This window comes from Eptesicus fuscus, chromosome 12 (genome assembly GCF_027574615.1).
Source record: "Eptesicus fuscus isolate TK198812 chromosome 12, DD_ASM_mEF_20220401, whole genome shotgun sequence".
NCBI classification, from domain to species: Eukaryota; Metazoa; Chordata; class Mammalia; order Chiroptera; family Vespertilionidae; genus Eptesicus; species Eptesicus fuscus.
Window position 1 is genome coordinate 48,098,514 of NC_072484.1, and position 24,771 is coordinate 48,123,284.

The 24,771-nt window shown below is 36.7% G+C and overlaps 1 protein-coding gene across 1 annotated transcript in view; it reads left to right on the forward strand.

Moving 5' to 3' along the window:
* The window catches only part of DOK6 (docking protein 6), a 234,914-nt gene that overhangs the window by 73,774 nt on the left and 136,369 nt on the right, over positions 1 to 24,771 (forward strand). The window contains exon 3 of the mRNA XM_008160542.3: positions 16,708 to 16,822. Within this exon, the coding sequence (XP_008158764.1) occupies positions 16,708 to 16,822 (115 nt within the window). The remainder of the gene's footprint in view (positions 1 to 16,707; positions 16,823 to 24,771) is intronic.

Genomic DNA, 24,771 nt, shown 5'->3' on the forward strand with positions numbered 1-24,771 from the left:
AGGGTCCGTAACAACTGACCAAAGGCTCGACTGAACACCAGAAGTCAGTCCTGCAGTCAGTGCAGGCCTGGCGACCCAGCACTGACTGCCAAGGGGGCTGCAGATCAGACCCAGAGAGAGGCCTGAAGAGAGAGGCAGGGTCTGATCCACAGCCTCCGTGGCAGCTGTTGATCAGCCGTTGCCTCTCTCTTTCTCTCCAGGCTTCGCCAGCAGCTGCACCTCTGTTTCTCTTGCCGGGGCTGCTGATCAGCCCTGCCTCTCTGATCAGGCCCGGAGATAGGTCTGGAGATGCTGACTGGCATAGAAACTGACTAATCAGAACTAAATCTGGGTGAACTGTGAGGAGCCAATGGCTGCCTAGGAGGCAGAGCTTTTGATGCTGACTGGCATAGAAGCCGACCAATCAGAACCAAATCTGGGTGAACTGTGAGGAGACAATGGCTGCCTAGTTTGGCAGAACTTTTGACACTTGACTGGCATAGAAACCGACCAATCAGAACCAAATTGGCCACCAGGGTAGGGCAGTTGGGGTGCAATATCAGGCTGGCAGGGGAGGGCAGTTAGTGGTGATCAGGCAGGCAGAGGCAGTTAAGGGTGAGATCAGGCCAGCAGGGGAGGGCAGTTGCAGGCAACCAGGTCAGCAGGGAAGGGTAGTTGGGGGTGAGATCAGGCTGGCAGGGGAGAGTCATTGGGGGCAAGATCAGGCCGGCAGGGGAAGGCAGTTGGGGGCAACCAGGCCAGCAAGGGAGGGCAGTTAGGGGTGATCAGGCAGGCAGAGTCAGTTGTGGGCAAGATTAGGTCAGCAGGGGAGGGCCATTTGGGGCGAGATCAGGTCAGCAGGGGAGGGCAGTTAGGGGTGATCAGGCAGGCAGGCAGAGGCAGTTAGGGGTGATCAGGCAGGCAGGCAGAGAGGTTAGGGGCGATCAGGCAGACAGGCAGAGGGGTTAGGGGCAATCAGGCAGGCAGGCAGAGGCAGCTAGGGGCGATCAGGCAGGCAGGCAGGTGAGCGGTTAGGAGCCAGCAGTCCCAGATTGGGCCTAAACCGGCAGTCAGACATCCCCCAAGGGGTCCCTGATTGGAGAGGGTGCAGGCTGGGCTGAGGGAACCCCCCCTCCATGCACAAATTTCATGCACCAGGCCACTAGTCTATAATAATAAAAGCATAATATGCTAATTAGACTGGACAGCCGAATGACCTTCCATACGTCATTCTGGACGTGGAGGCAGGTGTCAAGGCGGAGGCGGTTAGGGGCAATCAGGCAGGCAGGTGAGCAGTTAGAGGTGATCAGGAAGGCAGGTGAGCAGTTAGGGGCGATCAGGCAGGCAGGCAGAGGCGGTTACGGGTGATCAGGCCGGCAGGCGAATGGTTAGGGGCAATCGGGCAGAGTGGTTAGGGGCAATCTGGCAGGCAGGCGAGCAGTTAGGGGCGATCAGGTAGATAGGCAGAGGTGGTTAGGGGCAATCAGGCAGGCAGGCAGGTGAGCAGTTAGAAGCCAGCAGTCTCGGATTACGAGAGGGATGTCTGACTGCCAGTTTAGGCCCAATCCCACAGGAATCTGGCAGTCGGACACGCCCTGTTGGGTCCCGGATTGCAAGAGGGTGCAGGCTGGGCTGAGGGAACCCCCACACCTCCATGCACGAATTTCGTGCACTGGGTCTCTAGTCAATACATAAGAAAACAGAATTATAAGTATGTGAAAAATAACCCTGGAATGATGCTAAATATGCTACTTAACGTTATCTTTGGTGATAATATCACAACACAGTTAAGTATTTGATAGTACTGTGGAGGATTCATGATGACAACTCAGAATTGTGAAACACTTGGTAGGATGTCTGATTAATCAAGTAAAGATTCTTATTCCCAAATTTAACATCTGTGTGAACTTGCACAAACTACTTAATTTCAATGCACCTACATTTTTTCCTCTGACAGATTAAGATTATAATAGTGCCTACCAAAGAGAGTTATTATAAGGAATAAATTATACTATAGACATCATGAGATTAAATATAACTAGATAAATGGAATTTTATAGCTAAGCATATAACTTTACTTGGCATCTGGTAAATTGTAGCAAAGATGTAATGGTGACTTGAATGAAAGTATGAGTATTGATGTTGGAAGTCAGAGGACAAATGTTGGGTATAGCGAGGAGTTAGATGTTGGGTGTAGGTGAAGATTGGGACTCATGGGCAACTCATGAGCTTGGGCTTGAGCAGCAGAGAAACAGGTGGTGCGATTTATGAAGATGGGGAAGACTAGAAGAGCAGACATTGAGTAAAATTCACAAGCTTTCACTTTGTACATGTTAAATTTGAAAGATCTATTACACATTCATACTAAAATGTCAAGTAGCTAATTAGACAAACAAATGAGGGCCTGGATGGGGGAAATGTCATTGATAGAGTTATTCATTTCCATCATTGGCATCTTGGTAGTACTTTATTCTGTAGCATTAGATAAAACGTCCTTGGGAGAGAATGAAGAAAGAGGACATAATTAACACTCCCAATATTTAGAGGATTAGCTGAAGCAGAGGCACCAGAATAGAAATCTGAGAAAAGCAGGCAGTAAGAGGAGAAGAATTACATTAGAGTAAATCACTGGAAAGCAAGAGAAAACTGTGCTAAAAGAATTGAGCAAGTGGCCATCTATATCTAGTTTAGAGACTGAGAAATTTGACAGAGAAGGAACCATTGGACTTATAACAGGAAGGCTGTGGATAGCTTTGCTAAGAGCTATTTCAGTGAAATATGGGGACTAATTTCACTTGAAGAGACTTAGAGGAGAATGAGAAGTGAGGAAGGGACAGCTACTCAAACAATTTATTTCAAGAAGTTTTACTGTAAAATTGAGCCAAGATAGATAGAAGATAAGATTTTTAAACTATGACATACATTGTTATATACCTGTATGCCAACTCTAATGGTCTAGATCTAGGCGACTGAAATGTGATGATTAGAAGTTTCTGTGTAGTTATAGGGTTTGGTCTTTCACAGAATCAGAGATGAGTCTAACAAAAAGGAAGGAATAGAATGAGAGCAGATCTAAATAAGTTGGATAAAAATTAACACTATAACTAATACTCCAAACACATGCACACTTTATGTGTGTGAGCTTTCTTTCTCCACACTGTGAAAATTAAGCAGCATAAGACCCAGGGGAGTGCAGTAAGAATAGAAATTGTTAATTTTTTAATAAATAGTGAAACAGATGTCATTGACTGTAACTTGAAGCTCCCAAGAGCATTTTAATAATTAGATTCAATATATGTGACAACTAAAATTTACCTTTCTCATGTGAAGATTGAAGTTTTTATTATTATAACTTATTCTTTATAGCATTTTGGGAAGCTAATTCCTTTCCTTAGTAATATAAATTTTCTTTCATGAATTTTTTTGAATGATTGTGAACTAAAATGGTAAAGTTAGACCTATTCTGATATGACAATAATAATAAATCTTAAGGGTTGTTTTAAAGAAAAGTATGTACATGGTCTCTTTTCTTATTTTCATGTTATTTTAACAAGTTTTGTCTAATTCTTCTAACTGGCTGTTTTATTATAGACTCTGAGTAAATAAGCGTAAGGTTTCACTCTGTGTATATTCAATTTGAAATGACTATTAACCATTCTAACCAAAATATTTGTATCAATATCACTACTTTTCTTCTTCCTACAATCTTCACTAGCTCTGGGACACTGGTTTTTGCTTCTTTTTTTTTTCTTAGAATGTATATCTAGTTCCCTCTGACAGGTAAATAAAGGAAGATCTCTTTATGAACAAGGCTGGCATATTTCAGTCTTTGTTTTCTCTTGGGCAATTAATGGTCAGTCCAAATACTGGACCCCCAGAATTGGGGGGAAGGAGGGACTCTTCATTTTTAAGATGGCTTGAAGAAATGGACTAATATGAATTTCCCAAATTGTTCCATTTGCTAATGTTTAAATACTTTAAAGTTTTGATTAGTCAGTTATTTGGATATGCCCTAAAATCTGCTATAGTGCTCCATCGCAATAAATCACAATAATCAATCAAATGAGGGAAATGTTTCCAGCCTAAATGAGGGACTTCTGAAAAAGAAGCTAATGACACAATTCTTCCTTTGCCAACTTTAACTCTGTGCTATGCTCTATCTGAAGCACACCTATTATAAAACTTCTGAGTATTAATGGTCTCATTTAGACATTTGATATGTTTACTGTGAGACAGAGCTTGCTGCATAAATCAGTTCTTATATAAAACTGCTGTAAAATGGTATATACTTTTTTTTACTTCTTGCTAGAAAGAAATTTGAAATTCAAATCACTAGCTGCTGAAGGAAGTTATTAAAAATGTATTAGGTTTGAAAGTTTAGCTGTATATAATTGTCATAACAAATATTCAAAACAAATTTATCCTCAGTGAAAATTGAACTAAAGCAATTTACATGGAATTTACATAATAAATTTTCCTTAATTTTCTGAGCAAATGAAAAAAGAAACAGTTTATATTTATTTTAATAAAATAAAAATGAGGGCTATCTGTAGGGAGGAAAATATAAGTAAAGTCCCATAAAAGGATGAATCAAGACAAATCTATGTGACGTTCCAGTGCTGAAAACTATTGAGGCCAGAAAAATGATGCCTGTGTTACAGGTACCAATCTTACTTCTAAATCCCCTGTATCCTGACATCAAAAGCATCATTTTATTTCATCCGCTTTACTCTTATTTAGAGTTAACAGTATTTATCTTTATGTAAAGCAAACGTCTGAGAAAGTTAGGGAAACGATTAAGGCATCCTTATGAAGAACAGCTACCTGCAAATATAGCCTGTCCTTAATGATAGAAGCAAAATAATTGGGAAGGGTGAAAACAGCACATGTGTACAGTGTGTTATATTGAACATTTTCATTTTTATTCCAATGGCTAGGTGCTTGGAAAGGCATGTACTTGGTGTGATGTGAAGGGTGTTCTAAGGCTTGGTGTCTCTTCAAATACCTTCTGGAAGTTCCCAGAGTGATAGTCACTTATTCAGGTGCAGGCATCTTATTCATTCATCCATTCATTCCTCCATCCATCCATCCTTTTGTAATCCCTTATCTTGAAGCGGTCTCAGTTTCTTGAACAAAGCTCCTATAAACACACACATTGGTTCCTGGGACAGTCACATGTTAATCCATTCTTGATTGTTTTACTCATATTATCTGATCACATGCTAGTCACTCAGGGAAGACTCAAAAGAACTGGAATATGAAAAGTTGGTCTTTCATATCATGAAAAGGAGGGGGAAATGCCCACAGCATGGTGTGCTTCTGTGTAGAGGCCCCAACAGAGGTCAGTGTGTTGTGAATAGACAACTCTAAAGCCAGAGATGAGCAGGAATGAACAGGAGTTAAGACCTTCAGGTGGAGGGGATCAGCAAAGCTGTGATCTCAAACTCAGAGGAAACTCCCAGAGTTAAAGTGATCTTTGAAATATTTAAATCCAGGTCAGTTAGAACTTTGCAGTATCTGAGATAACTTTCATTAAGAATGACTCTGTGCTGCTTAAGGTTGCTACAGAAAATAGAGCACTCAGCAATCAGGATTTTAGTTTATAACCTATTCCTCCACAACAGATCTGTTCACTGAGAAATAACAAGTCAGACTTAGAAAATAGGATTTGGTCTGGGCTTGACTTAAAGTATGATTTGTGTTGGAAAAATTACTCATTATTCTACTTAAAACTATCCATTTGTGTGTGTGTGTGTGAGGTAGTCATCCATAATGGTACTACATCAGAGGAAAACATGGGATGATTTAAACAATATCTTTCTCTAATTTTCCTCTCTGTAAATTGTAAATAATATCGTAGCTCACAAAGATGATAATTTCATGTTAGAGAATATGTAAAATGACTATGGTTGTACAAGTCATTACTGCCTTCTATTTTGCATCTTTAAAACCAGGGAAATAATTCATATCAACTTTAGAAAAATATTGAAACCAATTTGCATGATAAAGTAACTTGTAATTTCAAACAAGTCATTTTACATGATAAATCAGATAGTAATTTGGGAAATAATATTCAATAATGTCTGTTATGACATCAGTTCCATTCTTTCTGGAGTATTTTTACATTTACTTAGTGGAATGATACCCAGTGCTCTTAATTATTATTGCAGAATATGATCAGTACATTTTTGATTTTTAAAAATCTCTTTTTTTACTCATTAACAAATCTGGCTAATTGTGCAAATTCTGACAGATGGGATAGGAGGAAAGCTTATTCTATAATGCTTCGCTGAGGATAAATTGTTTTTCTGCCATTAATGGAAAATTTTATATATATATATATATATATATATATATATATATATATATATATTACTAGAGGCCCAGTGCACAAATTAATGTACCAGTGGGGTCCCTCTGCCTGGCCTATAGGATTGGGCCAAAACCAGCTCTCTGAATTCCCCCGAGGGGTTCCAGATTGCGAGACAGTGCAAACCAGGCCGAGGGACCCCACCCGGTGCATGATCAGGGCCAGGAAAGGATGCGGGAGATTAGCCAGTCAGGAAGGGAACACAGATGGCTCCAGGGCATGTTTGGCTCATTTCGCCCAGTCCCGATCACCTGGACCCCAGCAGCAAGCTAACCTACTGGTCAGAGCATCTGCCCCATGGTGGTCAGCGCACATCATAGTGAGTGGTTGAACACCCTTAGCATATCATTAGCATATTACACTTTGATTGGTTGAACAGACGACCAGTCGACTGGACACTTAGCATATTAAGCTTTTATTATATAGGATACCTCAAGTATTAAATGCATATTTATGTACAACATACAATTTGAAAATTACTTCAGTGAGAATTCATTCATGAATTAATACTTTGTGCCTCACTCTAAATATCTATTTAGCAACTCTTATTTTATAATTAACGATGCTGTTTCATATTAGTTCAAGTTTATGGAATATTTTAACATTTTAATGCATTTTTACATCTAATACTTCTATAAAAAACAAAGTTGGCATTTTAATTAACCATTAACAAGCCTAGGTTATAAACCAATAACAGCTACTTAAACTGATTTTATTGATTAGAGAACAGGTTTTTAATTTGGGAACCATGAATTTTGAGATGCAATTAAATTACTTCTTTTGATGGTAACTATTACATTTGTTCTACTAAGGTGGGAAATACAGGGAAAGAAGGTGGTCTTTTTTTCATTTAATTTATTTGGAAACAGAAAGAGAGGTTTAAAGTGTTTGCTTTAAAATGCAACTATTTCCATGTAGTTCTCTTTTTCTATATTTTGAATCAAGTTAATCATATTTACATATCCAGTGCATAAAATTAAATTTAGTCTGATTTTCAGTAGCCTGGATTTTACCTCTAATCCTTTTATTTTCCTAAAATATTTGTGTGAGAGAACATTGTCCTCCTAAGTTTGGACTTCCATGATATTCTCCTACTCTTAGAGCTGGGCCAAAATCTACTTCTCTACCTTTTCTTCCATTTCCATCTTGCAAGTAAACTGAGGTGGCCAGACCCATCATTATCCCCAAAGGTTGGATCTTTTATGCAGTTCCGTCACTAACAATAATTGGAGTACTATTGTCATTTTCTCTTGTTGGGTAACAAATGACCACAACTCAGAGGCTCAAAAAACACTCATTTCTGAACCTGCAGATCTGTAGGTCAGAAGGTCAAGCTTGTCTGTATTTTCTGCTGAGAGTTTCAAGAGCCCAAGGTCAAGGTGTCAGTCAGGCTAAATTGTTATCTGCTGGCTCTGGAGAAAACTCTGCTTCCAAGCTCGGCCTGGAGCTGGCTCATTCGGTCCTGCACAGCCATTGCACTGAGGCTCCTGTGTTCCTGCTGGCTGTCAAGAAGGGGCTGCTCTCTGTCCTTGACATATTTGATTTTGTCCCTCTCTGGCACACTGATGGCACTTCAAATCCTTCCCAAGCTTTGCATCTCTGACTTTCTCTTGTGTGACCAGCTGGAGAACATGCTCTGCTTTGAATAAGCTCCTGTGACCAGGTCACGTGCACCTGGAGTGTCTCTGAGTTGTGATCTAACTCTAGTGGCATGCTATATACATTTTCATTTTATCTTTCATTTGGGAAGGGAATTTTTAGGCTGGCAAAAGTGAGGAAGATACCCTCTCCTCATTATAGTAATCCAAACAATCTGATGATGACATAGAAACAGACACATTTGCCAGTGGAACAGAGTAGAGAGCCAGAAATAAATCCAAGCATGTATGGTCCACTGATTTTCAACTAGAGTTTCAAAAATATACAATGGGGAAAGGGCAGTCTCTACAACAAATGTTGGGAAAACTGGATGTGCACATGCAAAATAATGAAATTGAACTTTTGCTCTTACACCACACACAAATCAAGTCCAAATGAATTAAAGGCTTCATCGTAAGCCAGAAACCATCAAAATCCTGGAAGAAAACATAGGGAAAAGCTCCTTGACATTGGTCTGGGCAATGATATCAAAGTTCAGGTGACAAAAAGAAAAATAGGTGAGACTAAGGCTAAGGTCATTGTATTTTTTGCCATTATGCACACACCCAAATAAGTAAATAAACAAGGAAATATATATATATATATATATATATATATATATATATATATATATATATACATATATATATATATATATTAGTATATATGCTGATTTTATTTTCATTTTACTTAAGAATGACTTTGCCGAAACCGGTTTGGCTCAGTGGATAGAGCGTCGGCCTGCGGACTGAAGGGTCCCAGGTTCGATTCTGGTCAGGGGCATGTACCTTGGTTGTGGGCACATCCCCAGTGGGGGGGGTGCAGGAAGCAGCTGGTCGATGATTCTCTCTCATCGATGTTTCTAGCTCTCTATCCCTCTCCCTTCCTCTCTGTGAAAAATCAATAAAATATATTAAAAAAAAAAGAATGACTTTGATGAAGCAATAAAAATGTTTACTTTTATTAAATCTAAACTCTTAAGTACATATTTTTAATATTCTATTTGAAAACTATGGTAGGAACACCTAAAACTCTTCTTCTCCATGCTAGTACTAACCGGCAGTGGCTGTCTCCAGAAGGAACACTTGTGTGATTGCTGAAGTTATAAGCAAAATAGCTAACCTTTTTCAAAGAACACCTGTTTTAATAAGAGGGTGTTTGACAAACTATGGTCATTCATACTTTGGTATTTGTCAGATATCCTTTCAAATATGAACTAAATGAGCCTGTCTTCAAGGGTGAAAACTGACAGTATTTATTAACAAAGCTAAATTTTAAGTTTTCAAGTGAAAATTAAAATACAGGAACCTGTTGTCTGCATTCTTGAGCTTGACAACTTCTCAAAACTTACAGATTTTTCTATGGAAACCAAGGGGAATATTAATGTATATTTTTATATTGATAATGAAATATGTCAACATTTGTAAGGTCTTCATAAATTAGTAAGCCAATATTATCCCAACAAACAAAGTTGAAAATAGACTCATGGATTTTAATGTAACCAAGTATAAAAATTGTCTGATGTGATGTCAGACTCCCCAAGGCAATGACCTTTAAGAAAACATTTGTCAAATTTGAAGATAGAACCAAGGAATAACCATAGTTAACTGAACATGCTTTTAAATTATTCTTGCCTTTTACAACTTGGTGTCTGTATGAGGCCTTATTTTCTGTATGTACTTAAAACTACATGTCATAACAGATTGAATTCAGAAGATATAAGTATCAAGCTGACTTTTATTAAGCCAGACATTAAGAGTCTTGCAAAAATATAAAAATATTGCCACTTTTCACCTATTTGGGAAATTTTTATTTTAAAATGTTATTTATATTATAAAATGAGTTTATTAAATTTTAAGACATAACTAAATAAATATTGAATAATGTATAAGTTATAATATTTCTTATGGTGATCACCACTAAAAGATATAACCCACAAAGTGCAGCAGGAGAGTAAGACTTGGAAGCTGTTTATATATCCATTTTTAGTTATGCTTTAAAGTCCAGGGCCATGTTCACAAACTGATGCAGACATACATTTTGCTTCACTTTATTGTGCTTCACAGATATTGTGTATTTTACAAATTGAAAGTTTGTGGCAACCCTGCATCCAGCAAGCCTATTGGGGCCATTTTTTCCAACAGCATTTGTCCACTTCATGTCTCTGTCACATTTTAATAATTCTCAATATTTTCAAGTTTATTATTATTATTATTTTATTATTATTATATTTGTTATAGTGATCAGTGATATTTTAAAGACTTTCTTTGTTTATTGCCCTTTTTTAATTATTGATTTTAGAGAGAGGAAGGAGGAGAGAGAAAGTAAGAGAGGAAAGGAAAGAGAGAGAAAAACATTGGTTTGTTGTTCCACTTATTTATGTATTCATTGGTTGATTCTTGTGTGTGCCCTGACTGGGGATCGAACCCGCAACCTTGGCATATTGGGATGATGCTCTAACCAACTGAACTACCTAGCCAGGACTGTGATCAGTGATCTTTGATGTTTCTATTGTAGTTATTTTAGGGCACCACGAACTGTATCCATAAAAATGGTGACTTAATCCACAAATATTGTGTGTTCTTACTTAACCAACCAGCCATTCCCCCATCTCTCTTCCTCTCCTCTGGTCTCCCTAATCCCTGACAATATTGAAATTAGGCCAATTAACAACCCTACAATGGCCCTTATGTGTCCAAGTGAAAGGAAGAGTCACATGTCTCTCATTTTAATGAAATCTAGGAATGATTAAGCTTAGTGAGGAAGGCATGGTAGAAGCCAAGAAAGTCCTCTAAATCTCTTGTACTAAACCTCTTCAGCCAAACAGTTAACCAAGCTGTGGATGCAAAAGAAAATTTCTTGAAGAAAATTAAAAGTGCTACCCCAATGAACACACAAATGATAAGAAAGCCAAACAGCTTTATAGCTGATATAGAATAAACAATTTAGTGGTCTGGCTAGATCAAACCAGCCACAACATTCCCTTAAGTGAAAGCCTCATCCAGAGCAAGGCCCTACCTCCCTTCAGTTCTATGGAGGCAGAGAGAGAGGTGAGGAAGCTGCAGAAGAAATGTTTGAAGTTAACAGAGGTTGGTGGTTTCGTGAGGTTTAAGGTGAGAAGTCATTTCTGTAACATAAAAGTGCAAGGTGAAGCACCTAGTTCTGAGCTAGAAGCTGTAGCAAGTTATCCAGAAGATCTAACTAAGATAATTACTGAACATGACTACACTAAACAACAGATTTTCAATGTAGACGAAACAGCCTTATATTGGAAGAAGACCATCTAGGATTTTCACAGCTAGAGAGAAGTCAATGCCTGGCTTCAAAGCCTCAATAGACAGGCTGACTCTCTCCTTAGGGGATAATGCACCTGGTGACTTTAAAGATGAAGACAATGTTCATTTACCATTACAAGAATCCTAAGGCCTATGAATTATGCAAAATCTACTCTGCCTGTGCTCTATAAATGGTACAACAAAGCCTAGATGACAATACATCTGTTTACAACATGGTTTACTGAATATTTTAAGCCCACTGCTGAGACCTACTGCTCAGGAAAAAAAATTCTTTCAAAATATTACTGCTCATTTGCAATGCACCTGGTCACCCAAGAGCTCTGCTGGAGATGTACAAGATTAATGTTGATTTTATGCCTGATAACACAACATCCTTTCTGCAACCCATGGATCTAGGCAAAGTAAATTGAAAAATTTCTGAAAAGAATTCACCATTCTAGATGCTATTAAGAGATATTCATGGAAGAGGTAAAAATACCAACATTAACAGGGTTTGGAAAAAGTGGATTCCAACCTTCATGGATGACTCTGAGGGGTTCAAGACTTCAGTGGAGGAAATAACTGCAGGTGAGGTGGAAATAGCAAGAGAACTGGAATGGAAAGTGGAGCTTAAAGATGTGACAGTATTACTGAAATTTCATGATAAAACTAATGGATGAGAAGTTGCTTCTAATGAATGAAAAAAGAAAGTGGTTTCTTGAAATGGCATCTACTCCTGGTAAAGATGACAACAAAGGATTTACCAGAATATTTCATAAGTTTAGCTTATAAAGCAGAAAGAAGTTTTGAGAGGATTTACTCCAATTTTGAATGAAGTAGGTAAAAAAAAGTTGATTGATGCAGCAAATGCCATGATTATTTTAAGATAACAATGGCACCCCAATCTTTAGCAACCACCACCCTGGTCAGCAGATGATGGTTAGTGTTTTTTAGCAATAAAGTATTTTAATTAAAGTATGTGCATTTTTAAGGCATAATATTGCATACATCTCTTTAGGGTAAACATAACTTGAACAAAAAAATGTGTAACTCCCTTTATGGAGATAGTCTCATAATTGTGGTGATCTGAAATGGAACCTGAAGTATCTCCAAGGTATGTCTCAACAGGTCTTCTCCCTCTATGCTTCTTCAGCTCTGTTTTTAACTCTATCATAGGGTATATCACTGCGATTTGTACATTATGAAATCCTATGAAAAAAAGGTTATGTATTTTCATCTTTGAACAATTTGACTTTCACACCATGAATTCCTTAGAGATTGCTCCTTGAAAAAAATTTAAATTGCACCAGTTAGCAAAGTCACCACCTAGGTATATTTATATTTTGGTTTTAATTGTATCAACTCATTAGACCACAGTATTCTAAATTGTCAATTATGGTATTTCTTGACTTAGATATAAGCAACCTGAATCATTTTCAACTGTTTCCTTCATTTAAATTCTGTTAATTTTATATTTATTTAAAGTATTTATTTTAGTACTTTTAATAAACTTTAATTAATATTTTGTGCCTTTATAAACATGTGAAAAATCAACATTTCAGAAGTATATATTACATTATTAAATAATACAGTAATTGACATATATATTGAAATACTATAGGTTTCATAGTCTTAGTAAATGTTGGTAATGATTTTTATGTCACATTGACTGGTTTTAGACTAATAACATTTTTATTTGAAAATATAAAAAAACATCATTTTAAAAGTTGTCCTCATCTATGAAAATACAATTTTCTTCTGGATGGTAAATCCATATAGTACTGAGAGGAAAAAGTGAAGATAGGAGATCAAAATATATTAGATCTTGACCTCGATTGGTATGATTCAAAATGTTATTTTAAGTATATATTGAATTGAAGAGGGACAGTTCCAAAGATATATAAGGTTCCTTAGAGAACCTTCTGGTATGATTTTAAAACATTTTATAATCTAGTATAACACTTGAACTTTCTAACCAGGACAAGTGAGAAGTAGAATTTTATGCTCCTCATGAGCACTTGATTTCCTGCCATCTCTTTAATGTCTTCAGGCACACTGAAGTGGATGGCATCACACTAATGATCATCAGCAGAAAGCTTAGCACTGTTCTGGAAACCAGTGTAACAATCTGTGCTTGAAGGGGTTGTCTGCATTTCTAAATGTAAATTTTACAGAGGAGCAAGCACTTTGTTTGAACTACATCATCTGTCAGATCGCCCAAGGCTCAGAAGTTAGAGAAGCCCTAGTGCTGGCTGCATATGGAGAGGCTACCTATTAGTTTGTTTTCTTGGTTTTTAGTGTGAGAGGACAAAAAGATGGAATCCATAATATATGTTCTAATATTTTCATATTTGTAAATAAAGATACTTGAAAAAAGGCCCTCGAGCAAAATAAATGTTTTTATATTCTTTTGTACAACTAGATATGACATCCACTGAATCTTATATAGCAGCGTATCACTTTTATACTCTCCTGACATAAACTGCATTAATTCTTAAGCAACACAAAATCTTCATTGCTTTTACACTCTACTTAATTTTGATAAGATCCTTTGTTTAATTAAAATTAATAATGCTTGAAAATAATGCTTAAAATTAATAATGCTTCAAATATAGCTTCAATTTGCTATGTTAGAACAAAATTTGGCTTAAACGTTACTTGAGTCAATTATCAAATCATTTAAAAATTCAAGAGTTTAACTTTATTTGAGAACATGTTTTCATGTACTTTAAATATAATACTGTATGTGAGTCATTATTCCAAAAAAGCATTCTCACCTTTCTCTCCAGGGTATTAATGCTCATATATTGGTGTCTAAATTTTCTTTCCTATAAGAGGAAGTGAGTATTTTCTGATAGATAGATAGATAGATGATAGATAGATAGATAGATAGATAAGAACTATATATAGTATATGTATGTAAATATACATAGTATATGTATAAATGCACATATGTACATATATGTATTTCATATATACATATGTATATTAAAGCATTCATCTTGCTATTTTAATTTTGCATGTTTATATGATGAGATAATTACAAGTAGGGAGAAAAACAAATATGAACAAAGAATATATTGAAATTAACTTTCCAGCAATGTGACAAAACTGTAAATTCATGTGAGAGAGAAAAGAACTCCTCCAGACAGCCCACACAGCAACCCTGAGTAATGGGCTTATTATTTTATGAGGCTAGAAGTCTAGATCATTACAGATTTTAGAAGGAAATGTGACAATATCAAGCTCTTAAAAATGTAGCCATATAGTTATATTTTACAGATATTATTTTACATGACATGGTACCAATTTTTGGCCATGTATTGATAATCTTAACTCTTTGTATACTACCATGTTCTAATCAACATTGGAGGCATTATCTTCAATTATGGAGGACCAACATTTTAAAAATATATCTGCATTTTGAACGCTAGTTAGTAATTGATAGTGCTTCTAGGATGGCATTGTGAGTCGAGTGGAATTAAGTCTTTTCCCTTCAACAAAATCCTTCCTAAGAAGGTGAAGCTTGTGTGAAAAAGTGAAAACACTGAGCAGTGATCAAGAAATTTAAACTGGTACCTTTGACAAAGACAAAGGAAATACCCAGGCTTGCCCACTCTAGCTATTCTCTCCCTCCTAAGGTTTGGGATGACTGAGGAACACTTGTTAAGTCCACATTCTAGAGTCACAGGCTCACTAAACACTGACACCTAATCATAGGACTATAGAATGCTCCTCCTTCCCCACAGACCTCCCACCACATTACAAAAGGCCTATTTACAGCAATTTCTCTTACCAAGTACATCATATTTGGCTCTCAAGAAAAAAATGACAAGGCATACCAAAAGACGAAAAACACATTTTGAAGAGACAGAACAAGCCTTAGAACTAGACATGGCAGGGATATTGGAATTATCAGACAAGGAATTTAAAGCAACTATGATTAATATGCTAAGGGCTCCAACTGATAAAATAGATAGCATATAAGAGGAGATGGGCAATTTTAGAAGAGAGATGAAAATCACAAGAAAAAGACAAAAATAAAAAAGATAAAAAACAATGTATCAAAAATAAAGAACGCCTTTTATAAACTTACAAGTACACCAGACATGGTTGAAGAAAGAATCTATGAGCTTGAAGACATCTCAATAGCAATCTCCAAAATTAAAGACAAAAAACAAACAAATAGAATATCCAAGGATTATGGGACAACTATAAGAGGTGTGATTCATGCCTAATGGGAATACCAGAAGGAGAAGAGAAAAGGTAACAGAAGAAATATTTGAAATAATAATGATTGATAGTTTTCCCCAAATTAATGTCAGACACAAAATTATAGATTCAGGAAGCCCAATGAACACCAAGCAGGATAAATGTCAATAAAAATAATAATAATAACAACAACAACAACAACTATACCTAGGCATATCATTTTATAGCTATAGAAAATAAAGTTAAAGAAAAAAATTTCTGAAAGAAGCCAGAGAAGAAAAAATATCTTACCTATAGAGGAACGAAGAGAAGAATTACATCCATTGTCTCCTCATAAATCATTCAAGAAAGAAGAAAGTTGAGAGAAATATTTAATATCATGAGAAAGGAAAACCCTCCAACCTAAAATTCTATACCCTACAAAATTATCATTCAATAGGGAAGCAAATTTAAGACTTTATCAGACAAGTGAAAGTGAGAGAATTTGTTGCCAATACACCTGGCTTGCAAGAAATGTTAAAAGAGCTTCTTTTTTTATTAGGAGGAAAATAATGTAGGTTAGGCTATCAGACCTATATAAACAAAAGAAAAGCATCAAAAAAAGAAGTGAAGGTAAAATTGAACACAATGTGCATTTTTCTCAAAATTACATCCATTGCTTATGTTAATTGACACCAACATTTTAATGATTTTGTCTGCCAATCAACAAGTGTCAGTTGCATTCTGACTATAGTCCTACAAGCAACTTGCATGATGTGTGGGAAAGAGGTGAGATATTAAATCCAATCAATATTTAACAAAAAATTATTGTGAATTTTCTGTGTGCTACAACTACTATTTTTTGCAGAAGATACCATATTTTAATTTATTTTTTTTCATCACCATGTATCCCCCCTATACTCTCTTTCACCTCCACTTGCCCACCTGCCCCCAGCAATCACCACACTGCAGAGGATACAATTTTAATAAAAGCACAGAGTCCTAGCATTCACAAAGCTATTCGTCTACATAATTTTAGACTATATCAAAATTTATCTAACAATGACCAAAATTGAGGACATAATAGAAGATGTTTTGCTCTGTTCTGTATTGCTTTTGGCTGCAGTTAATTAGAAAGGAGTACAGATATCCACAGGAAAGGGGGGTAAGAGAGTAATAACTGATCATTTTGTTTAAGCACGCTGGTATACAGCGTATACTGTACACTAAGTTAAAAAATATTTTTCTTTCAAGGTAACTGAACTGCACAACATCAAAAATATAACCAGGCTGCCTCGAGAAACAAAGAAGCATGCCGTGGCAATTATCTTTCATGATGAAACCTCCAAGACATTTGCCTGCGAGTCAGGTAAGCGATTACAGCCCCGTCTGCAGCTTGAGGAAACTGAGATGCTTCTGAGACAGTGGCCCAGATGGATTAAGATACATCGCTGAATAGGGTGTCTTATTGTGATGAAAATGCATCCCAGAAGATTTTAGTAAGAAGCTCAGCATAGTGATTTTTTACAGATGTTTTTGGTTTTTGGTTTATTATCTGTCTGTGTCTGGATTTTGCTCCGAGGTGGTCAGAGTACTGGTAAGGTTTCCATCCAAGCTTGGAGAATTAAGTAAACAGTGCCTGGGAGATGTCGTTAGGGCAAGGTTATGACTTGTATTCTGGTTCTTGCCGGTGCAGCTGGAGGCATTTGGTATGGCCATAATAATGCTGCCTTGCAGAAAGGGTGGTGTGGCTCGGCCTGTCCCAGCCCCTTCAAGGTAGAACTTTGAGCAATTGGTTGCTTTCATGGATTCCCACTGTACAAGTAAATATCTTTCAGGTTAAATTTGAGCATCCCAATCCATAAAGTATCGAGACACAGGCAGTTTCTACTTTCAACTTGCAGTATTTTTCATTTTTGCAATTCCTGTGCTATGTAATATATAAGTTGTCTTATCATTTTTTAAAGATTTTGCATAATGAAATGGTGCATTCATTTTATAATGGATAGGAGCAAAAAGCAGTCAGAGTTTGAAAAATGTAAATTTAAAATAATAGCTAAGTGTTTAGGAGATACTTTACTGAGTTCTTTAAAAAAAATAAACCTTGCCTTAGTCAGTTTGGCTCAGTGGATAGAGAGTCAGCCTGCGGACTGAAGGGTCCCAGGTTTGATTCCTGTCCAGGGCATGTGCCTGGGTTGTGGACTCGATCCCCATTAGGGGGCATGCAGGAGGCAGCCGATCTCTGATTCTCATTGATTTTCTATCTCTCTCTCTCCCTCTCCCTTCCTCTCTGAAATCAATAAATATATATTTTAAAAATGTAAAATAAACTTTTTTATCTGTAGTTAAAGTTTATAGGAATAAATAATACCAGGTTATATTATTCTAAAACCAATGTCACTTTGCCTAAATCAAATTGCTCACACCTCTTCACCTACATGTATTTCAATTTTTCTAAACAACTAGCATTTATCAAAGTGTTCTTCTTTCTTTGAATGCCTTATTCCTTTCATTATACTTTCTTCACTCATCATCTGACTTCATTTCATAATTTAAAATGGACTTTTTGGAGTTGCACGGAAGTCTGCTAACTGGTCATAGAAATCCCCATTCTGCACTAGAACCTGTCCCAACCTTGCCAAGATCATATCTTAATATCCACATGTATTTGTGCCTTCTTAAAACTATCTTCAAACTGTCCATAACCACCTCACTTTTTCTTAGATCTGAAATAATGTCTCATATTAAAACCAATGACAATCAGAAAACTGGTTTTCCAAAAAAGATATAGAATAATTTTCACCACTGATGATATGTTTCAAGCTTCAATTTTCAGTACTGTTTTCCATTTTTGAAATTGCACTGAGCCCTGTTGTGGAGACATAGGCAACACTGGAGTAGATTATTTCAGATAAGAATGATATTGAATTATGGTCTGACATAATTCAGAAATACAGGCTGAGTTGTAACCCGCACGTCTGAAGTTGAAACCTTTTTAAAATGTATTTATTTTATTTTTTGGCAGCAGTGGTAGTTTCATGGTTCATGTAAGATTTTTTTGAGAAATGAAGGGCTCTTTGTTCAAAGAGAATGGCCTTAATTTCCAAGATAAGAATTTCTGAAGAGTGAGGCTAAAGCTAGATCTGAATATAAAGACAGAAGAATGCTTGTTTAAATTATGATTTACGTGAAAGTATTATTTCTTTGGTTAAAACCACACTTTATGTGCAGCTATAGCAGTGTGCTTAAAGCTAGTGACAAATTATGTTTAAGAAACAATGGCATGATTTTTAAAAAACGTCTTCATGGCACATGCCAATGGAATAAAAGAAAGGACTTGGAACACAACAAGGACTTTGAATAACTTTTTCTTGCAAATTATAAAACTCAGACTATAAAGCAGTCAGGCATGTCAAAAATAGCAAGAATATTCAAGCCCAGATTAGACGGAGTTCTGGCATTTATTTCTAATGCAAACACAGGTAAAAATGTAGTCTCCTAATGGCTTGTGGGAATGGGAGTTGTTTCAATTATTTTTGCCAAGAAAACTGGCCACTGTTATGAAATTAATATGCATACCCTTGACCCAGTGAACCTCTTTGGAGCATATCCCATATGGACAATTGTACCCGCACATGAGGGTATAGGTTTAAGCACATTATGTGTAACAACAACAAAATTTGAAACCAGTGAGTGTTTATCAAGGAAATAGTTGAACAAACTATGATATATTCTTATCCTATATAATAAAGAGGTAATATGCAAATTGACCGTCACACCCTCACACAAGATGGCCACTCCCATGTGGTCACAAGATGGCCACCAGAAGATGGACGGCAGGGGAGGACAGTTGTGTGCGATCAAGCCAGCAGGGGAGGGCAGTTAGGGGTGACCAGGCCTACAGGGGAGGGCAGTTGGGGGCGACCGGGCTGGCAGGGGAGCAGTTAGGCATCAATTTGGCTGGCAGGGGAGTGGTTAGGGGGTGATCAAGCTGGCAGGCAGAAGCAGTTAGGAGCAATCAGGAAGACAGGCAGGCGAGCAGTTGGGAGCCAGCAGTCCTAGATTGTGTGAGGGATGTCCGACTGCCCATTTAGGCCTGATCCCGAGGGGTCCCAGATTGGAGAGGGTGCAGGCTGGGCTGAGGGACACCCCCCCACCCAGGGCACAAATTTTGTGCACTATGCCTCTAGTCCTAAAATAATATGCAATCACTAAAAAGAGTTCTAATTAAACCAATTAACAGGACGACATTTCTATGAAGTTGAGTTCTTCAAACAAAACAACCAGCAATGTATATACTGAATAATCACATTTTGTAAAATAAATGAGAGAGAGAGTGTGCGAGTGTTTTAACAAGCATTACCAGGTGAGGGAAGATGATAATGAGGTGGATGAAATAGGATGATGGGGGGGAAAGACAAGCAAAATGGGAGAAGTATGAAAATAAAATGAACAGAATAAAATACCTAGCATATAAACTATCCTATTTACATGAGACTGTGCATACATGAATGTGCATATGAATGTATTCAATATTTTTAGTCATCAGCAAAATGGTAATTAAAATGACAATGAGATATTAGAATGCACCTATCAGAATGGCTAAAATTAAAAAAAAAAATAGTAACACCACCAAATGCTTGTGAGGTTTTGGAGAAACTGTATCACTCATATATTGTAGATGGGAATGTAAAATGCTATAGCCATTCTCGAAAATGGTTGGCAGCTTCTTATAAAATTAAGCATGTAATTATCACAGAATCCAACAATTGCACTCTTGGACATTTATCTCAAAAAAAACCAAAAACTTATGTACACACACACATGCACACACGCACACACGCACACATACACACACACACACACACACACACACACTTACATCATACAAAAATGTTCACAGTAGCTTTTTTCATAATAGTGCCAAACTGGAAAGAGCCCTCATGTTCTTCAACTAACTGGGGTGCACTCATACCATGAAGAACTCCTCAGCAATCAGAAGAAACAGACTATTGATCCATGCAGCATACATGAACCTCACCCAACCATCTCCTTTTCTCCCATTTTCAGCGGAGGTTTCTCATGTTTCCTGCCCCTCATCTGAGTACTTCAGCTCTATGCTCCCACTACACCCTGAACTTGGACTTCATGTCCCCTGTTCAAAATATCTCTACTCTGTCAGATATTAAGCGCAATTAAGACATGACCCTGGAGTTCCCAGCACCACAGTGTTAATAAGAACTTGTTGGCTTGATGAATTCATGAATTAGTAAAATGTATATTTGTTTTATTATAGTTATATATTTATCATTCTTTTTTTACAAAGAGATAGTTATTGTTTTTCCAAAACAAATTTTAGAGACTAATTGGGTAGCACCATAAGAAAAATTTTTTTAAATTTTCAAATAATAGATTGTTCTGTGTTTGTGATGGTGGGGGGTAAGGGCAAATGACCAATGCTGCATGTGCACATGTGTACGCATGTGCATGTGTGTGATTTTGTGAGTGTGCACGCAACCATAAATTGCCATGGCCCACCAAGTCTGTTACAATGATTCTATGAATACAACATAGTTGAAGCCCTGGCTGGGTAGCTCAGTTGGTTAGAGCATGGTTCAGATACACCAAGGTTGCATATACAATAATATATGCCCTGGTCAGGGCATATGCAATAATGAACCTATGAATGCATAAATAAGTGGAACAACAAATCTCTCTCTCTCTCTCTCTTCTGAAAAATCAATAACTAAAAATTAAAAAAATAAAACATAGTTGAATACAAGTGAGAATTTTGCATTTTCACCTATTCTTTCAAAAGAGAGCCCTGGTCTTTTGTTTGGATTGTTGGGGGTGTTTGTTTGTTTGTTTGTTTGGGGTTTTTTGTATTTTTTGAGGATGTTCAATCTCAAATTCATGTCTAGTAAATGAAGGAGCCAATGGCTTAGATGTTGGAAACTCAGAGTTTGGGGAATAGAGACTTCTTACGTTCATTAAGGAAAGGGAACCAAGAACTCAAGAGTGTCTGTCTTTGTCATTATATGAAACCCAAAAACTTATCTCCAAATAAGAGGGCAAGAAGTATTTGAAATCTGAGCAACCTGGTTAATTTCCTAAAAAATTATTTGAAGCGTTGAATTTATTCTCTAATGCAATGAAGATATTATTATACTTTCTTCCATTCAAAATCTGTAATGGCATTGTTATAGAATTAATAAATTCCCCACATTAAAAATGAAAATTATTTCCTAATATATATATACATTCATAATTATTTTTTTAAGTCTTGCATAAATATTGCTTTGTACCTGAAATATCTGGGTATAAGTGTATCACATTTCAGTTTATTGTTATTATATTTCATAAATTTTATACTTCATTTCTGAGAGAACATTATTTTCTAAGTAACCTCACTTCCCCATTAATTGTGTGTTAGTCAATAAGTTATTTTCTATTTTATAATATTATTATTAGTTGTTATAAGAAAGCATTTTCCCATCAGAGGATCCTCTAAGGTTTTCTGCCTCTCAGGCTTCACATAATTTTTCCAACTACAAATAAGTCCAAAAAGGATTTAGCCAAAAGTCCGTCCTGATTCAAAATGAAAGGTAATAGGCAGGCACTTAAGCCTTTTATTTTGGTTAGCATTTTTATTATATATGCAATTTCAAAACCTGTATTTGTTCCCACCTGTGACATAGAACCTATAGACATTAGAAATGAACTTGCTATGCATCTTTGTTAAAGATTTAGACACTAGCCTAACCAGTTTGGCTCAGTGGATAGAGCGTTGACCTGCGGATTTAAAAGGTCCCAGGTTCGATTCTGGTCAAGGGCATGTACCTTGGTTGCGGGCACATCTCCAGTAGGAGGTGTGCAGGAGGCAGCTGATCGATGTTTCTCTCTCATCGATGTTTCTAACTCTCTATCTCCTCTCTGTAAAAAAATTAATAAAATATATTTTAAAAAATTTAGACACTAGACAGTAATCCATTTTTTATATGATGTGAAGTACAATTGCTGTCCATGAATATTACAATAAAGAATATATATATATATATATATATACATATATATATAACACACACACACACACATATATATATAATATGTGTGTATTGTTTCACCCAAAGTGCTTTTTATTTTATTTTTTAAATCCTTATTCTCTGATTAGGAAATCCTATGAAACATGTGGATTATTTAATTTTGAAAGGACTCAATTTATGCCTAAGAATGAAGGAATTGTCCCTAATTTAAAGGTCCTATACTTCAGGACTCACCCCAGATTATAGAACTTTTTTGTTTGTGGCAATACAGCTAATTTGATAGAAGTGGGCCAGTAAAACAACTGATAGATTTGAATGATTGTTTACTTATATAATCAAATACGACTTCAGATTTTTAAAGAATAGTTTATGTAACCCAAATAACAGCTAGTTTACATCCAGTACAAAGGAGGAAATCCATTGTACTGTTTTTAATAAGTTAAATTTAGGGTGTGACATTAGGAAAAACATTCACTGCTGCTGCTCGGAGTCACATGGTCTGGAGATAAACATCATACTTCAGTTTCGAGTGATGTCAGTCCAGCATTTTCGTGAGCAGTCAATTTGCTTTGGGGATAATGGGAGACATTTCTGTTTACTGATTGTTCAGTACAAAAGACAACTCGAATTAAGTTGGAACAACTTGTCTTTCCAGCTGACTCAGTCACTGTGGAATAGTTGCTGGTTTATGACCATCTGGTTCTTAGCTATCCTGCTAAGAGATTTGGAAGAAATCATTAAAAAGCAACAACAACAAAAAAACACAAAAAACAAAATCTAGTGGCCTTATGTGATCTGAAATGTGTTGGGATTTTGAAGTTATTTCTTCAGAGAAAGTGAAACACTGTATGGCAGTGACAGTGTAATGAGACTTTAAATTTTTAATGCTCTTCACAGACACCATTGAATAAAAATACCAAACCTTCAGATGCACCCTCTCATGAAAAAATTAAATTAATTTGGCAAAATCTGGGCACAATTGTCAGGTTGCCATGATAAACAAATCAGAGACAGAACTGAGGGGAGCAAAATTTGATCAGACTTGATTACCTTTCGGTTTCTAGGCGCTAAAGTACCTTGGAGGTGAGTGAGATGGTCTGGGACCGTGGTCGGAAAACTGCGGCTCACGAGCCACATGCGGCTCTTTGGCCCCTTGAGTGTGGCTCTTCCACAAAATACTATGGCCTGGGCGAGTCTATTTTGAAGAAGTGGCATTAGAAGAAGTTTAAGTTTAAAAAATTTGGCTCTCAAAAGAAATTTCAATCGTTGTACTGTTGATATTTGGCTCTGTTGACTAATGAGTTTGCCGACAACTGGTCTGGGAGATTCAGTTCCTGCTCAGGCACCCAAATCGTGGCTGAGGTGAGTTGATTCCACTTAGGTTGAATGTGACTGTGCATCATCCCTAAAAGAGCTTCTTTGATTTCGGATGTTGGAAACAAAGGTTCCAATCAGGTTATATATTTTCATTGTTAGAGGAAAATATATAACCTGATTAACAATTAAATTAAGTATATACAATGAAGTGAGACATGTGTAATACTGATGTATCCTGGTTTGATCACTCACGAAAGACTGATAAACTCTAGAAATTGATGGCTTGAGAATAAAGTCTAGTTCATGTCCTGTGTCAGCACTCTGTCTTCCCATCACCCATTCTCACCTCCGGCACGCTGCCCTTCTGGCTGGGCTGCCTCTGCGTTCTCTGCCCATCGTGTCATACAATAAAGCATTGACTAACTCTCATGCCCTTCCTCTGAGCCAACCAAGTAGACTCCCCCGCCCCCAACCCCCCGCCAAATCAATCAAGCTCCAGAAAGTACTTTTAGAACGAACTACTAGATGTGCAAGAATTTACAAAGTGTTTTTCAAGTTTTATGAACAATTAACATCCATGGATGTCAGCTGGAAAATGGTTTGATAGGGAGGCGTCCTTGTCGTTCCTGATTCCTGTGTATTAAGAAAATGTACTTTTGCTTTACTTTCCGAATTTCCATAAAGAAATTACTAAAATTATACCATATGCTATTCCGTTATACAGAACTGTTGTAAGAAATCAAACCATGTATAATTGGGTGCCAGGCTTTTTGAAATCCTAATGCAGAAATAGAGTTTGAATATTTTTATGGGGAAATAAAACCTTTATTTGAAGTGTTGAAGGAAGCCTTAAAATTTGAGTATGTTTCTTAAGCGGCAACTCATCTCAGTAAACTAAAAAAAAAAAGTGTTTTTAATTTAAACTTTCTAAAAATGTTTTAATCAGTTACTATCCAAT